General features: G+C 40.0%; 1 protein-coding gene across 1 annotated transcript in view; it reads right to left on the bottom strand.

Annotated features, from left to right (window-relative positions):
* Positions 1–18698, bottom strand: part of LOC108440974 (fibrillin-3-like) — a 62199-nt gene continuing 43501 nt past the window's right edge. Inside the window, exons 34-39 of the mRNA XM_037538111.1 lie at positions 17711–17857; positions 16439–16585; positions 13676–13822; positions 7126–7176; positions 3704–3724; positions 1–71 (exon numbers count right to left, since the gene is read on the bottom strand). Of these exons, the coding sequence (XP_037394008.1) occupies positions 1–71; positions 3704–3724; positions 7126–7176; positions 13676–13822; positions 16439–16585; positions 17711–17857 (584 nt within the window). The remainder of the gene's footprint in view (positions 72–3703; positions 3725–7125; positions 7177–13675; positions 13823–16438; positions 16586–17710; positions 17858–18698) is intronic.

The raw sequence follows: 18698 nt of genomic DNA, 5'->3' as shown, positions 1-18698 counted from the left end.
CTAGTCAGTTTTGACAAATATAAGGTTAATCATACCTGTTGTGGTTGTGGTCACTGTGGTTGTTGTAGTGGCTGAAACAATAATAGATTAAAAAAACAAAAAACTAAGTGTTTAATAATTCACAAACTGAATTTGATGCTTTTATCAATTCTCATGAGTTCATATGAACAATGTCAATTTGTCAATATAACAGTATAGGACTGATTGATCTATATTCTGAAGTAAAAGGTAGGTAATAAAACAATGTAATAAAAAAGGTAAAATCCATCAATGCAACCATGATTCAGAATATATTAACCCTAATTCAGTTCTCAATACATTTTTAAGCCTTTTGTTATTCCATGTTGGGCTTTAGTTAACACAGTTTCTTTCTGCAGAGGAAAAAAGTTTACAGGCCCTCAAACCCAATCATGGGGAAAAAAGGCAACACGTCAATTAGTGTTTGCAGACCTTTTATATTTACTGTATTTACTATGAAAATACTGTAAGGATAGCAAAATTTTCTGACAATAGAATAGCTTTCTTTTATGTTGATTCTTTTGACTTGAATAAATGTTCTTGAAGTACCACAAGTAATGACTTTTAGCTTACTTACAAATATATAAACAAAAGGTATGTTTTCATAAGCATAAACTAAGATATATTTTTAAAAAATGAAACTATTATGGAAAAAGTATTCAGGTGATATATTAAAATATACATATATGTAAAGTTGAAATATTAATGCTTTAAAATGCTGCAAATTCACCTGAAGTCTTTACAAAAGACATTATCATTGGTTGGGAAGATTTCAGACTACAAGTAGCAATCACAGTCATCATTTATCTATGTGATATTAAGTGATATTGCTGAACCCAAATAAGAATACATAAACCCAAAATAAAAATATATGAAAACATAATTCTACTAAAAAATTGGTTGAAAGATTGTTGTGTTGTAGATCTAATGCTTGCAGAAAAGCAAAAATCATATATACAACATGTTTTAATAAAAAATAAATCTAAAGAGAGCTTTCCCTGTTGTGCCTGTGATGATCTCTGTGGATGCTCCGGTGACTTGAAAGGTTATTTCTATGGTGCAGCCACACAAAATAAAATCAATTAAATCTCTTAGAATCTCTTAAAAGTAAAAGCTTTTACAAAGTTTATCACTAAACTAACAATTTAAATTGATCAAAATCACATTCACAGCAGGAAAGTTAATTATTATACACATTTGACCCAAGCCCAACAGAACTTCAGTATTATGTACATTAGACCAAAGTCCTAATGAGTATTTACATAAGACAATCACACAAGCTACATGTTATTTTCAGGAGACCCCAGGTCACTCAGACATACCATTGTTTGACATTGTCACAATTGGCCCCTCCCAGTCCTGCCCATGTGTTCATGTTGTATTTTGGTTTGGCCCATGTGCTTTTGTTCTGGTTTTGGTCCAGCCCCCTCATTTCATGACTCCACCCCTGATTGTCTCCACCTGTTTCCCACCTGTCCCTCGTTTACCCTGTGTTATTTAAGCACTGTGCTTTGCTTTTTGTTTTGCTGGTCTTTGTTCTGGTTACACAGTGTTATTTGATTGTGTTGTTTGAAGTAATTTGGATTTCTGTGCATTTTGTCATGTCTGACTTTAGTTCTCTCTAAATGTTGGATGTTGGCCATCTGACTTTGGACCGTTATGACCCTGATTTTGGATTTGCCCACAATAAAAGTTGCTCCCAACTCCCAACCGTTACAGACATGTAAATGCTAACAGAGGTTTTATATCTTTACAAATTTGGCAAATGCTTAATCAAAAATGTACTTGACACTTTCAAAATGTAATTTTTTGCCTGTACAGACATTGAAAACAAGTGTGACCTCAGATACCTTTTCAGAAATTGTTTGTCTTGAGGGTCTGTGAGCTGAACATGTAAGAATTTTGATGGTGGTTCATTATTTTGCAGATTATTGAATAAAAATAAAACATGTAATAAAGAAAGGTGGCCATTTTTATTGATTTTATGTCCTCTTGGTTTCACTCTGAGTGCTAAAACTCACAGCAAGACAGGCTTTATAGCCATATGATGCCAAAGCAGAAAGCTAACAGCAGTGGATTTGACTGTTTTTGGCGCTGGATTTCTGTCTGTTGCTTGGTTATTACTAGATTTTCTGACACTGCCTAGTGAGGACTGGAGCTGATGAATGTTCTGGTGCATGAATCATGTCACTCATTCAATCCTGTCTTATAATATATAGGCTAAAAACAAAAATACAATAGAAGTAAACAGGTTTTGTGGGATTTTGAAGCTAATGGATGGTCACAGCTGGATAAAATTACTCAGCATCTGTGATTGTAAATCATGTTGCCAATTTTAACATTTGTTGAAATAAGAAGGCTAAAAGCAGAGCACTAATATCAGGATTTTGAATGATTCTCTGAGGTGGAATACTTGCTGATGGTGATGTCACAGCTCAATGATGTCATGGCTTTAGCCACAAGGTAGCACTAAAAGATTTTTAACTACAAAGTTCAACTCATAGGAAAGCATAAAAAATAACCAAAACCTGCTGTGGTTGTGGGGGTCTCTACGAGTTTTGTAGTTGTTGGAGTAGTGATTTCTACGAAGGGGGAGAAAAAAAATTTTGTTTCAAGAATTTGGAATAAATCTTGTAAACTTTGCCTAAAAGATCTCCTTCCTGAACTAATTTAATATGGTGTCTATAATCCAAATATTCAGTTCCATAACAGTGCCAACTGTGGTTGTGAAAAAAGGTATTTTAAGATTGCAGCAGGAAGAGCCTAAGTCAATCATGAAAGAAGACTTATTACCATCACTGAGAGATTAATGATTAGCAGAAAAGGGAAAAAACTAATTACTAGCAGTTAAAAAAATTACAATTATAAGGGATGACGACCATCACTCACTGAAGCTGCACTAGGTTAAAATTGTACATTTCTGGCAGACTCATTGTGGGTAGGCTATGCATGTTTCATACGAGGCAAGATTATTATCAGTCATACATGTCATTCTAAAGCCAGACCACAAGCATAAATTAAGCCTAAAGATGAGGTAAATTAATAAATAAATGCATTTTATGTCGCACTCCCAGCATATGGATCTACACTGACTACCAGATCAAAAATCAGAGCAAAATCACGGAAAGCAGATGGGAAAAGAGGCTTCATTCAGCTATTTGGACACAGTTCTAGTCAATGCAAACCGAGATGCATTTGGTTCTCTTCTAACTTTTCCCCTCAACCAAATCGACCAGCCGTTCAACTGATTTTTTTTCATTTATTTTAACAGCGGAGCTTACCCTGACTGTAGGGTATGTGTTTAACTTTTAAGTTGTAACTTAAAGCTACATTGAAACTATGTTATGTTGATGCAACAAATTAAATTCTAGTAGCTTGTAAACTTGAACACAGCAGTGTACATTCAAACTAGGCTACAATCAAACTTACATTCAGCTGGTGCAACTGGCTGCAGATCTGCTGACTGTTCTGATATGTGTATTATATCTGTAGCTTAAAGCATTTTGAAGTTAAGGCTAGAAGGCAATAATCATGTTTTAAACCTAGTTTTACAACAGCCAAGATCGTTATCAGTCCTACGAAAAATGACAAACTCAAAAAAAGACTCTAGGGACAAGGTAGCACTGACAGATTTATGACTACAAAGTTCAAATCATTGGAAAGTATGCAAAACTATCAAAAATACCTGCTGTGGTTGTAGGGGCCTCTGTGAGTATTGCAGTGGTTGGAGTTGTGATTTATAAGGAGAAAAAAAAAGATATCTTGTGTAAATTACTTACTTGAACTTAAGCCAAGAGGTCTCCAGTAATTCAGGCCTTCTGACTTGCCGTAATTTTAACTTTACTAGTTAAGATTTATTTACTTAGAAGTAGGTACTACTAGTAAAATGCTCAAAAAGAAAAGGAAGCACTTGTCTTTGAGCAGACTGACAAATTTGACAAGTGGTGCTGAGTTTTGACCTTTCGTACATGAAGTGATTCGATACTGCCTATGCAAAAATCTCTTTGAACATTTACAACCTATACATGGCATCTTATTGGTATCTGGGTGATCTGCCATTGTGGCAGGGTTAGTCAGTATTGACTGGATCAGAATAGCTGTGAAAGAATTTTCCTTTCCTACTTGCTTTTCTTGATTTTGGCTGATCTGAAGCACATCGACTTGAGCAGAGCTGACTAGCATCTTTGCTGACTCCCAGATCAAAAATCAGAGCAAAATCAAGGAAAAGAAGGTTTGTTTAGCTTTTTTGACGTGGTTTTAAAACAGCCCAGAGGAAGCTTCAGTGATAGTGCAAGCTCAATCTAATTTTCTACTCTAATTGTATAGATTTAATGTAATAAAATTTTCAACATGACAATGTATTTATCACATTTGGAATCAGCTATCTCTTCACAAATGCCTCATGTACACCAGAATGTAACTGCTGTGCCAGCTTCTTAGTCTTTATTATTTGTGGACTAAAAAGCTGGTGAAAAGAAGGCAAATCTCATCTTTGTGGTGATTTTTACATTGATATTACCCCTACTGATCAACAATGTTTTCTTTCAAAACATGGTGTTCTCCATCGAAATGTCAGAGGTGAGGTAGTGAAATGTAGCATTTACCATAATATAGATTTTAGCACCCTTCTGGAATTGGTTAAGATACAATCCCATTCAATCTGATAAAATTTTAGGTATGACATTGTCATACTGTGTACCATGAGTAAAATTTGCAGCCTTTTCTGTACAGCGTAAGTGTTCTGGTGGTTAGCTGAATCATGAAAACTGCTGTATTGATGGAAGCTATCTTGTTAATGTAGAAAGTGCATGGGTATGGATCAGAGTTTCAGCCCCAATATGAGTAGAGGGGTGCCATTGGACTGGTAGACTGATTGGTAGACTTTCAGTGGTAATTTGGTGACCAAAAACTTAGTTATGAAGTGAAGTTATTTGCCTTAAACATGCAACATGCTATCATATGTTCACAAAAAAGTTAAAAAATTCAAGAAATTACCATGATATACAGTGATAGGCGACCCAATGTTCTTCTCTGCATTTTACAGGGCTATGGTTGTTTGGCAACAATACTATAAAGAAACTGCATTTCTTGGCAGAGTACTTGTTTATGTTGGTTATTATTAATAATAACTTGAATTATTTTCTGAAAAATAGTGTATTTAATCATATTTTATGTTGTCTGCTGCAAAAAGCCATTTGTCTCCACTTCGCATTTGTGCCTAAGAAAACCATTTTTGTAATTAAATCACAGTAGCACATGGCCTCTCGTGGATTATTGTTTTAATATAACAACAGGTAGTTTTCAAATGTTATAGGGTTACTCAATATTTATTGGTTTTATTAAAGATTAGGTAAGACAGTTAAGGCTCAAAAAGCATATACACTAAAAATACAATTCAAAGTAGGTGAAAGCTGCAAAGGGGCAGCAGGGGGAGGGGGTAATATTATCGATAATCACTGTTTTGAATAGAACATAGATATTGCCCAGGCCTAAGTGTGGGGCTTTGACACACGACTGTTGGAGGCCCCTGTTCAGAATGATTTCAACTCGCACCTTCGGGAGAGCTTGGCAGCCGCAACGGTGGCATAAGCAAAATCCAGGGGATGGGAGGAGTTTGGCATAGCCATGGAAAAAGACTTTTGGTTGGCTTCAAGGAGGTTCTGGACAATTGTCCGGAGCCTCAGGAGCGGTCATGGTGCCTGTGCCCAAGCTGTATTCGGCAATGGTGGAGAAACTCTGACTTCAAATGAGGATATTGTCGGTTGGTGGAAGGAGCACTTTGAAGAACTCCTTAATACGGGAGACATGCCTCTCTCACAGGAGTCAGGGCCGGAGGCCTCTGGCGGGTCAAGCTCCAGTTCCCTGGTGGAGCTCACTGAAGTAGTTTGCAAACTCTTCAGTGGATGAGATTCATTCAGAGATGCTTAAGGCTCTGGATATTGTGGGGCTGTCGTGGCTGACGCGCCTCTGCAATATTGCATGGACCTCAGGAACAGTACCCTTGGACTGGCAGACCGGGGTGATGGTCCCCATTTTTAAAAAAGGGGACCAAAGGGTGTGTGCCAACTATCAGGGTATCACACTGCTCAGCCTCCTGGGAAAGTTTATGCCAAGGTGCTGGAAAGGGGACTCCGACCAATAGTTGAACCTCAGATTGAGGAGGAACAATGCGGATTCCGTCCCGGCCATAGAACAATGAACCAGCTTTTCACCCTCTTGCAGATTGTTGAGGGGGCATAGGAGTTTGCCAACCCAGTCTACATGTGTTTTGTGGATTTGGAGAAGGCTTACAACTGGGTTCCTCGAGATATCTTGTGGGAGGTCCTCTGGGAGTATGGGGTACTGGGGCTACTGCTCCGGGCCATTCGATCTCTGTTTTCCCAGAGTGAGAGCTGTGCTCGTATACTCAGCATTAAGTCGGACCCTTTCAGTGTCAGCGTTGGGCTCCGGCAGGGTTGTGCCCTGTCTCCACTCCTGTTCGTGATATTCATGGACAGGGTGTCAAGGTGTAGCCAAGGTCAGGAGGGCATTATGTGTGGAGGCCTGAGGGTGGCATCTCTACTATTTGCAGATGATGTTCTTTTGGCTGAATCACATGGATGCCTCCAGTGCTCACTGGAGCAGTTTGCAGCCGAGTGTGAATCGGTTGGTATCAGCACTTTAAATCTGAGTCCATGGTCTTAGGGAAAAGGGTGGCATGCCCACTTCAGAAAGGACTTGCCCCAGGTGGAGGAGTTTAAGTATCTCAGGGTCTTGTTCATGAGTGATGGGAAGAGGGATCGTGAGATTGGCCACAGGCTGGGACAGGCGGCAGCAGTAATGTGGTCACTGTACCGAACTGTAGTGGTGAAGAGGGAGCTGAACAATGAAAAATGCTTTGCAGTCATATCCGCACCATGATGCATACAAATGGAACCATCCAATTGATTAATTTTTGTAAACATTGACTAGGCAATGATACAATGACTTATTATGTAACCAAAAAACCCCAAAAAACAATAATGATAGGCTTCACTGAAAGTGAAGGAGTTTTACAAATGCATCTTGATAAATGTTTTAATACCTAACTTAGAAAGAGAAGAAAAGGTTTTGTAGCCATAATCATACTTATCGTGGTTGTGGGGGTCTCTGTGGATGTAGTAGTTGGGGAAGTAATTGCTGTAGTGATGATAAAAAAAAAAAAAACAAGACAAACACAAAAGAATTTAACACGTTACTGCAGGACAGTGTTTATAAGGCTACATGATACCAACAGACCTTTCATTAAAACTGACACAGAAGTACATAAACATTTAATTAACACTTATTCCAAGTGGTGTCATTAGTCATGTATTTGCCACTTTGTTGTGTTATGACACTTCCTGGGGCGAAATTAAATGGATGTTTTAGCTCAGTGTATGCCACAGTGACAAAATGCTGATAATATGACATAACGTGGTGGAACAAAAGTATTTTCTGTGGCCCATTCATATTGCCTGTTAGAAGATGCAAGATGCATTATGTAACATATCCATCCATCCATCCATCCATTATCTTCCGCTTCTCCGGGGTTCGGGTCGCGGGGGCAGCATCCTAAGCAATGAAGCCCAGACCTCCCTTTCCCCAGCCACTTCCACCAGCTCTCCAAGGGGGATTCCGAGGCGCTCCCAGGCCAGCTGGGCGATATAGTCGCGCCAGCGTGTCCTGGGTCTTCCCCGGGGTCTCCTCCCAGGTGGACTCGCCTGTGACACCTCCCGAGGGAGGCGTCCAGGAGGCATCCTAACCAGATGCCCGAACCACCTCAGCTGGCTCCTCTCGACGTGAAGAAGCAGCGGCTCTACTCCGAGTCCCTCCCGGATGACTGAACTTCTCACCCTATCTCTAAGGGAGAGTCCAGACACCCTGCGGAGGAAACTCATTTCGGCCGCTTGTATTCGCGATCTTATTCTTTCGGTCATTACCCAAAGCTCATGACCATAGGTGAGGGTGGGAACGTAGATCGACCGGTAAATCGAGAGCCTTGCCTTATGGCTCAGCTCTTTCTTTACCACAACAGACCGGTAAAGAGCCCGCATCACTGCTGACCCAGCACCAATCCGCCTGTCAATCTCCCGCTCCCTTGTACCATCACTCGTGAACAAGACCCCGAGATACTTGAACTCCTCCACTTGAGGCAAGAGCCTATCCCCGACCCAGAGAGGGCTCTCCACCCTTTTCCGCCTGAGAACCATGGTCTCGGATTTAGAGGTACTGATTCTCATCCCAGCCGCTTCACACTCGGCTGCAAACCGATCCAGCGAAAGCTGAAGTTCGCGGCCTGATGTCCCCAATAGGACCACATCATCTGCAAACAGCAGCGATGTGACCCTGAGGTCACCAAACCGGACACCCTCCATCCCTTGACTGCGCCTAGAAATTCTATCCATAAAAATTATGAATAGAATCGGTGACAAAGGGCAGCCCTGACGGAGTCCAACTCTCACTGGGAACGAGTCTGACTTACTGCCGGCCATGCGAACCAAACTCCTGCTTTGTTTGTACAGGGCCTGAATGGCTCGTAGCAAAGAGCCATGTACCCCGTACTCCCGAAGCACCTCCCACAGAATACCCCGGGGAACACAGTCGAATGCCTTCTCCAGATCCACAAAGCACATGTGGACTGGTTGGGCAAACTCCCATGAACCCTCCAGAATCCTGGAGAGGGTGAAGAGTTGGTCCAGTGTTCCACGACCAGGGCGGAACCCGCACTGTTCCTCCTGGATCCGAGGTTCGACTATAAGCCGGACTCTCTTCTCCAGTACCCCTGCATAGACCTTGCCAGGGAGGCTGAGGAGTGTGATTCCCCTGTAGTTGGAACACACCCTCCGGTCCCCTTTTTTAAAAAGAGGCACCACCACCCCAGTCTGCCAATCCAGTGGCACCGCCCCCGATGTCCACGCAATGTTGAAAAGGCGTGTCAGCCAAGACAGCCCCACAACATCCAGAGCCTTGAGGAACTCAGGTCGGATCTCATCCACCCCTGGAGCCTTGCCACCAAGGAGCTTCTTAACTACCTTAGCGACTTCGGCCTCAGTAATGGACAAGCCTATTCCCATGTCCCCAGACTCAGCCTCCTCACTGGAGAACGTGTCGGTGGGATTGAGAAGGTCCTCAAAGTACTCCTTCCACCGCCCAATGACGTCTTCAGTCGAAGTCAGCAGCACACCATCTCCACTATATACAGTGCTAGTGGCACACTGCTTTCCCCTTCTGAGTCGCCTGACGGTTTGCCAGAATCTTTTCGGAGCCGACTTAAAGTCACTTTCCAAGGCCTCACCAAACTCCTCCCATACACGGGTTTTTGCCTTGGCGACAACTGAAGCCGCAGATCGCTTGGCCTGTCGATACCTGCCAGCTGCCTCTGGTGTCCCACAGGCCAACCATGCCCGGTAGGACTCCTTCTTCAGCTTGACGGCATCTCTCACCTGGGGTGTCCACCACCGGGTTCGAGGATTACCGCCCCGACAGGCACCAACTACCTTACGGCCACAGCTACAGTCAGCCGCTTCAGCAATGGAGGAACGGAACATGGCCCATTCTGAGTCAATGTCCCCCACCTCCCCCGATATCTGGTCAAAGTTCTGACGGAGGTGTGAGTTGAAGATCAATCTGACAGGTTCTTCTGCTAGACGTTCCCAGCAAACCCTCACTATACGTTTGGGCTTGCCTGGTCTGACCGGCATCTTCCCCCACCACCTGATCCAACTCACCACCAGGTGGTGATCAGTTGACAGCTCAGCTCCTCTCTTTACCCGAGTGTCCAAAACACATGGCCGCAAGTCCGATGACATGACTACAAAGTCAATCATTGAACTGCGGCCTAGGGTGTCCTGGTGCCATGTGCACTTATGGACATCCTTGTGTTCAAACATGGTGTTCGTGATGGACAAACTGTGGTTTGCGCAGAAGTCCAAAAACTGAACACCACTCGGGTTCAGATCAGAGAGGCCATTCCTCCCAATCACACCCCTCCAGGTCTCACTGTCATTGCCCACGTGAGCATTGAAGTCCCCCAGTAGGACAATAGAGTCTCCAGGAGGAGCACCTTCAAGCACCCTTCCCAAGGACTCTAAGAAGGCTGGGTACTCTGAACTGCTGTTCGGTGCATAAGCACAGACAACAGTCAGGACCCGTTCCCCAACCCGAAGGCGTAGGGAAGCTACCCTCTCGTCCACCGGAGAAAACCCCAACATACAGGCACCGAGTCGAGGGGCTATGAGAAAGCCCACACCTGCCCGCCGCCTCTCACCATGGGCAACTCCAGAAAAGAATAAAGTCCAGCCCCTCTCAAGGAGATTGGACCCAGAGCCCAAGCTGTGTGTTGAGGTGAGCCCGACTATATCTAGCCGGTATCTCTCAACCTCGCGCACCAACTCAGGCTCTTTCCCCGCCAGTGAGGTAACGTTCCAAGTTCCAAAAGCCAATTTCAGCAACCGAGGATCAGAACGCCAAGGCCCACGCCTTTGGACACTGCCCGATCCACAACGCACCGAACCCCTACTACTGCCCCTCCCATTGGTGGTGGGTCGATGGGAGGTATGTAACATATAACATGATATTTTCGTAGGAACCAAAACAAAGTAATCCATAACTGTTCCAGAGCAGAACTTTGAAAGTTTCAGGGTACTCCAGGACAGAGGTTGAAAACCACTGTATTAAAGTGCGCATTAGACAGATAACCAAACCTGTGTGTTGTTGCACTGCACTTGTCAGCTTAGCTAGCTAACACAGACTAGGAATGCTCCTGAATTCAGGACTGCTTCGAAAAATGAACTCTGAAAATTCGGTTTCGGTCTGAATTATGATGCTGTCATGGTTGGAGTAGACTTTTCTGTGCACATGCTGCTTTTAAATAAGGCTAAATTTTAGTCTTCTGGAAACACTTGAATAAAGGCATTTTCTTTTTATAAGTGGTAAAAGCAGACCCCAAACAACCAGGGGCCCCTAGGAAAATATCACCACACTATTTCAAGAGCATACTGTAGAATTTAGGACATTAGGTAGGATTGTACAGTGAAATGTACCAAGTGATATTTATGTTTGTGCAAGTTTGTGTAACCATTATGTGGTTGGTTAAGAACAATCAGTGGTGTACATTTTTTCCTACAGTTTTTTCCTGCATGAAAACTGTGCTGACGGGTGAAGCTGTAACCGTATGTACAAAAAGCGGAGAGAGACAGATAATTTGTCTGAATAAGTTTTACAAACACTCTCTGACAAAGGCTTTAATAACTTAAAAATGGTGGGGAAAACTAAATGTTATCATACCTGTTGTGGCTGTGGGAGTGATTTATGTTGTGAAATCAAACAGAAAATAATTTTAAGGCTCCAGAACAAGAAGAGCATATGTCAACCAAATTTTCTAATAGTAAGAGATCTTAGAAAATTGTAATAACAGTAAACTAGTATTAACTAGTAATGGATCAGGATTCCAAACCAGTTCGAGGAACGAAAATTAAAACCAGAAATGAACTGTATTTTACTAGAAATAAATACACACCGAGAAATGTTGTAGCACAGGCTAAAATGGTACATGGCTTCAGATCATGAAGGACCAAGGTAAATATAGCTTACAACTAACAATTTCTCAACATGTTAAAAGCCCCATGTTGTTTTTTTGTAGCTCCAACACACCCACTTTAGCTTGAGAAAAGTCAATCACGTGGGTTAAGAGCAGGGAAAATAAAATGTGCAGAGCAGAAGGGGCACTCCAGGACTGTTTAAAACTACTGCATTAAATATTGTATTCAACAGATAATCAAGCCTGTTTGTCCTTTGTGAGAATGAGAGTAAAACAGCTAAGCTGGCTAACCCAGACCAGGAATGGGAATTCTGACTAAATTGCTAATTTTGTATTTCTGTGATCAACAGAGTGAACAGTAAAATTTCATAGCCTGTGTTTATGTGGACATATTCCTATCACTATAAACACGACCAGGTCTAACAGCTTATCAAATCTACTATATTATTATATTAGGGTTACATATAGCCTGTGTAAATAGAATGGAATTAACACTTAAAAGTTCAAACATTTATTAGGTACACCTGTTCAATTGCTTGTTAACACAAATAGCTAATCAGCCAGTCACATGGCTGCAACTCAATGCATTTAGGCATGTAGAGGTGGTCAAGACAACTTGAAGTGCAGACCGAGTATCAGAATGGGGGAAGAAAGGTGATTTAAGAGACTTTGAACGTGGCGTGGTTGTTGGTGCCAGATGGGCTGGTCTGAGTATTTCAGAATCTGCTGATCTACTGGGATTTTCATGCACAACCATCTCTAGGGTTTACAGAGAATGGTCCGAAAAAGAGAAAATATCCAGTGAGCGGCAGTTGTGTGGACGAAAATGCCTTGTTGATGTGAGAGGTCAAAGGAGAATGGGCAGACTGGTTCGAGATGATAGAAAGGCAACAGTAACTCAAATTACCAACCAAAATCTCTGAGGAACGTTTCCAACACCTTACTGAAAGTGTGACATGAAGAATTAAAGCAGTTCTGAAGGCAAAAGTGGGTCCAGCCTTTTACTAGCAATGTGTACCTAATAAAGTGGCCAGTGAGTGTATAATGTAAGTTACTGTAAATACAATGCAAGTTACATAGTATAGTGGTAAGTTATATAAGGTATAGTGTAAGTTAAAGCTTGCATAATTAGTTACACCAGAGATTGTCAAACTAGTCCTCAGGTCACCTCAGATAGTCCATAATTTACTTTATTACTATTTGTTGACAGAAATGTAGACAGTCTGGGAGGTCTTAATAACCACAATGACCATTTCTGTAGCATCAATTTTGTGCATGTAGTGACAGACCAAAATACATTATTCATCAAACAATATAAAATCAAAATTGTAGACCTTAACGAAAGAATGATACTGTGACACCTAGTTAAATGCTTTTAATTTACGAATAAGCATAAACTTCTTTTTATTTCCTTTTAGCTGAGGTTCTGGTCAAATTTTCAAATGAAAGAAAAACTAATTCTCAAAAGATTGTAATTTTATTAGGTGGCATATAAAACATGAATCATTGAAGGTTTCAATAAATTAAAATGAAATTTTTTGTGTGTTCCTTACAAATCTCTATAGAGTTAAACTATTCCCAAATGATAAAGCCCTGCTTGGATGGGTCTGAAGGATACACATAATCTTTCAATTACAGCATCACATTTACATTGGATGAAAGGCTCTTGGAAAAGACTGTGTTCACCAGAAATGGAAACTAGAAAACTAATAAGCTAATATTGTGATAGTAATAAATATTGAATATGTCTTTGTGTGAATTTAATGGAAATTACTGTTTATGTAGCAATATATCAATATATTTCACTATATATAACAATATAAACAATATATTTCAGCCATGTGCAAATTAGAGTGAAATGAATTTCTCTTTGCAAATGTAGTCCACACTAATAGTGGACCTCATTTGGATTGTTCAAAATAGAAACGATTCTCCTTCTTTTTATGGAGTTATGTATTAACGTGTTAAGAAAGGGTTCAATTATATCAAGGACACCCTGATGGATGAAGTTCATAAACTTTTGCTCAAAGAAAATGACATTACCATACTGTTTATACATATTAAGAATGAACAAAAATTACAGTCTGAGAGTGCATTAACATTTTCTTTCAAACTTACCTCTGCATGGGTTGCTGATATTGATAGGAAAGTTAGGATTTATCACACTGTGTCCATTCAGGCACGTGCAGCTGTAGTTTCCAACAGCATTTGTACAGACTGCATTTGGACCACACACGTCAGGAATCTCATTGCATTCGTTCACATCTTGATAAAAGAAAGTAAAAAAATTAGTAAAAAAAATGAGATTTTTGACGCTTTATTAGTAGCTTTATTTAAATTAAAATGTACTCCTTGAAGTGCGTAGCTACGCTACATGTGAGTATGCAGTAATGTTGTCAAAATGCTAATTACAACATAATTAAATTGAGCGTGCTGTTGGTTTCACCATGATGGGATGAATGACAGGTGGAAAACTCTGAAAATAAATATTTGGTTGAATGCATTTTCAAAATCATTTTTAAATGAAAATCATGAGCAGAGTAGATAAGAAAATGTAAACATAATAACAATAACTTTTGCCCAAAAGGTTTCTCAGCATTCTTAGCATATTCTTAGCAATATTGTTGGTTTCTGTTACTCTTTATTTTTCGCACTTTAAAATATATTTCTCTGCAATGTTATTTTTGTGCTATAGCATATTCTTATGCTAAATATGAAGTTTGGATGCATATTATATGTTTTTGTTATTCCCACTGTGATGGTGTTTTGTGATTAGGTTTACCAGTTCAGCCTGGAGCCATGTAAGCTAACAAAATGGCAAACATGCATTAAGCTATGAGAGATTCTCAGAAATGATAAAGTGATTCTGATCTTATCTAGGCCATTTACTCATTACTTCATTAGACAATCCATTGAATATAATAGAGTTGTCTTAACTGATGCAAAAAGGCACATGAAGGGAGTTTGATTTAAGTTAAACTAACTACTTCAAGAGTATGCAGTAGAGTACTGCCAACTCTCTTGAAATTATTTTATTATGGCCTGTTTGAGTTAACCTTACTTGCTACAGAACCATGGATCACCAAAAAATTGAAAGTAACTATAACTCATACACAAAGCTATTTAAGCCTGAACCTCTTTTTTAGTTAAAGTTTAACAGATTTGCATTATTTATAGAGGAAAGGCCCTGTTTCTCTTGAATGTTGCATCTTTCTGGCATCTTATTCTTTTTGAAAATGCAATTTCAAATACATTATGTGAGAGTGCAAATACATACAAGATAAATTGCATTTTGTTAATCATTTTCACACCATTATTGTATAATGTCCAGCTCCCCTGTATGTTCACGGAGAACTACCTCCTGAAATGTTTTTGTGAGTGGTGGCCTTAGGACGGCTTTTAACATTGACATGACTAGATCGCAAGCACAGTTATCTTACCAAGACAAATCTTCTTAGTTGAGTGAGCCAATGCATTTCAGTGCTCAGGTGTTCTAAAACTAAATTATTTGTGTGTTCCTTACAAATCTCCATAGAGTTAAACTATTTCCAAATGATGGAGCCCTGCTTGGATGGGTCTATAAGATCTGCACATAATCTTTCAAGTACGGCATCACATTCACATTGGACGAAAAGCTCTTGGAAAAGATTGTGTTCACCAGAAATGATAACTAATAACCAAATATTGTGACAGTAATAAACATCAAATTTGTCTGTGTGATCTGCTGATGTTCCAATATGAAGGATGTGCTCCCATGCCAGCTAAGGTCAGCTTTACAAATAGCACAACTAACATTTTTTTCTGAGTTTGGCATGAAATGTTCCCACATTTTTGAGGATTTTGTTCTTGAGACTGGCAACAAGCTTTTGTCAACTCTCTGCAAGGGTTGCTAATGTTGATGGGAAAGTATTGATCTGTCACAGTGTATCCTCTCAGGCATGTACAGCTGTAGTTTCCAACAGTATTAGCACAGTTTGCATTTGGTCCACACACTTCAGGAATCTCAGTACATTCATCCACATCTTGATTAAAGAAATTGATAAAAACACAGAGAATTTTAAACATTGTCTATTAAACAGTATTTACTGCAGTCCGTGATCTATAACATTGGTACAGTTTGAATTTGGTCCACACACTCCAGGAATCCCAGTACATTCATCCACATCTTGATGAAAAGAAAAGTCAGCAAAGGAAGACACTTTTTAATCATTGTCTATTAAATAGGATTTCTTCCACTACATAAAGTAGATCAGTCTCAAATATCTTTACTTGTAACACAGTGGATGTTGTAGAACACAATGATCTGAAATAATCAGCATCTTTAGATCTAATCTATCTAACTATTCTCACACTTCTATTGGCCTACGCTTATAGTCTTCACAGAAGAACTGATCTTCTCTCTACTTAGTTTCAGGACAGCAACATACATATGTGTTTAAGAAAAGGCAGCAGTAAACTTGATGTGAAAGTACTGCGAGCAACAACTGGAGCATGTTATCAAATGTATGAAATTCCTGTCAGAAACTATTCTAATGACTATTTTGTACACAATTCTAGAGGATTCTATAGGGTACAACTCACTTAAATGAATTGATGGAACAAATCTGACTGACTTATCAATTTGTGAAGTAATATTAATAAATTAAAAACAGCTTAAAACCAACAAAAGAGCAATTTCATCTTTGTGAGTGGAGTAAATCGCTAGCCAGTGCAGCCGTCTATTAGCTGACATAACAGATCTGGCTGTTAGTGTTTTCTGCCAAGCATGTACAGCTAGCTGTCCAATGATGTTGAGTTAGGGAGAGTTTGAAAATATGTATGAAATATGTATGAATATGAAAACATTAGAGCGGAACATTGAACTGTCACTTAATATCTTACCAGTACATGGGTTACTAACGCTGACAAGCAGATTTGAATTGGTTGCAGTAAATCCCCTCCAGCAGGAGCAGTTGTGTCCTCCAATTGTGTTGATGCAGGTGGAGTTTGGACCACATATAGATGGTGTAGATGGACATTCATCCACATCTGCAATGAAAGATTTTCCCTTCTTAGAATTTTAATATGAGCATATTTCTAGTGATTCCCTGGCCGGGCGACCGGGGTCCTCTCTGTGTGGAGTTTGCATGTTCTCCCCGTGTGCGTGGGTTTCCTCCGGGTTCTCCGGTTTCCTCCCACAGTCCAAAGACATGCTGTCAGGTCGATTGGACAGGCTAAATTGCCCCTAGGTGTGAGTGTGTGAGTGACTGTCTGTGTCTGTCTGTCTGCCCTGCGATGGACTGGCGACCCATCCAGGGTGTATCCTGCCTTCCGCCCGATGACTGCTGGGATAGGCTCCAGCACCCCCCGCGACCCTGACGGAGATGCGGCTTAGAAAATGGATGGATGGATGGATGGATGGATGGAACATATTTCTAGTATTTACTGACGGTGGAAAAGACTTCAGTGTGACAGAACATTTATATGTAGGTACTTGCCTCTACAAGTGTTATTAACGCTAATCATCAGACTTGAGTTTGTTAGCATTGCCTGCAGAGGCAGCCTGGAACTCTGTAGTGAGTTATGCAACAGAGGTTAGACAATTTTATGCACTAATAGCTTCAGGACTCAGAGGCTCCACTCTGTGAGTCTGTGTGCTCTAGCGGTTAGTGGCTAAGCTGTTATTAGTTCTAAACCCTTCCATTTCACAATAATAGCACTTACAGTTCACTGGCCAGATCTAGCAAGGCAGAAATTTTACAAACTGGCTTGTGGCAAAAGTGCTATGACAGTGCTCTGTCAGTACGACCCAGTGTTGGTCTATGAGACTGCATGGCTACATGCTTGTTTTAATACACCTGTTAGCAATGAAAGTGGCTGAAACATCCAAGCTCAAAAATCAGGAGGGTTGTCCACATACCTTCATCCATAAAGTGTATTTTGTACACCTAAAAATATAAAACACCTAAATCTCCTAAATGCTAACATTATTTTACTGAGAATTTTATTCAGAAACAATAAAGAAACAAGACATGAATAAATTGTTGCCTTACTACTCAAGGTATTTCTTCTCTAATGATAACACTGGATTTAAAAAAGCTAGCAAAATATTACTGCCATATGTCGTTGCTGTCAACACTAAACAATAGTAAATGCACTGAATGGCAAACATACCTCTGCAAGGGTTGCTAATGTTGATGGGAAAGTATTGATCTGTCACAGTGTATCCTCTCAGGCATGTACAGCTGTAGTTTCCAACAGTATTAGCACAGTTTGCATTTGGTCCACACACTTCAGGAATCTCAGTACATTCATCCACATCTTGATTAAAGAAATTGATAAAAACACAGAGAATTTTAAATATTGTCTATTAAACAGTATTTATTGCAGTCCATGATCTAGAGGATCAAACAAAATGATGGCCTTTATTTGTAAACCAGTGGATGGTGTACTAAATTTTGAGATTTTCTAGAACCCATGTATCAGAATCCAGCTGGAGATGAGAGATAATCTAACCTCACACTAATACACAATGAATGTGATCACTAGTTAATAGTTTTTCACTGATGCAGTTTGCAATTTGGACGACAGTCTTCAGAAATGTCAACAGATGTCTTGACATCTTGATTAAAATAAGTAATAAAGCAAAGAGAATTTTAAACATTCTATTAACTCGTGTTAATTCATGTCCACTATTCAGATGATCCAACTCAAAAGGTCTTTATTTGTAATAGACTGGATTGTGCACTAACTTCTGTCATTCCATAGAACACAAGCATCTAAAAAACATTAAATGTCAGACATAACCTGTCTGTGGTCACACTTTTAGAGGCCTACACTTGGAGTCTTCACAGTAGAATTGTTTTTTTCTCAGTTTTGTTTTGTGACTAGTACATATTAATTGGTAAAGACCAGACAGCACATAACTTGGAACATGAAAGAATTTCAAGCAATAACTACAATATCTTTAACATAAAATCCTCAATTCATTTTGCTTAGGTACTATCCTGATGCCATGTTGTGTGTCCCTTTTTAATGGAATAAAATACCAGAAAAATCTTACTGTCGACTGCAATGTCTACTAAAACTCAAAGATGGTAAAAACCATTATTAAATATACCTTACCATCTTGTCACCTAAAATAATTACCTAATACTTTAGA

The sequence above is a fragment of the Pygocentrus nattereri genome, chromosome 4 (genome assembly GCF_015220715.1).
Source record: "Pygocentrus nattereri isolate fPygNat1 chromosome 4, fPygNat1.pri, whole genome shotgun sequence".
NCBI classification, from domain to species: Eukaryota; Metazoa; Chordata; class Actinopteri; order Characiformes; family Serrasalmidae; genus Pygocentrus; species Pygocentrus nattereri.
This window is presented reverse-complemented; position numbering and strand designations above follow the sequence as displayed.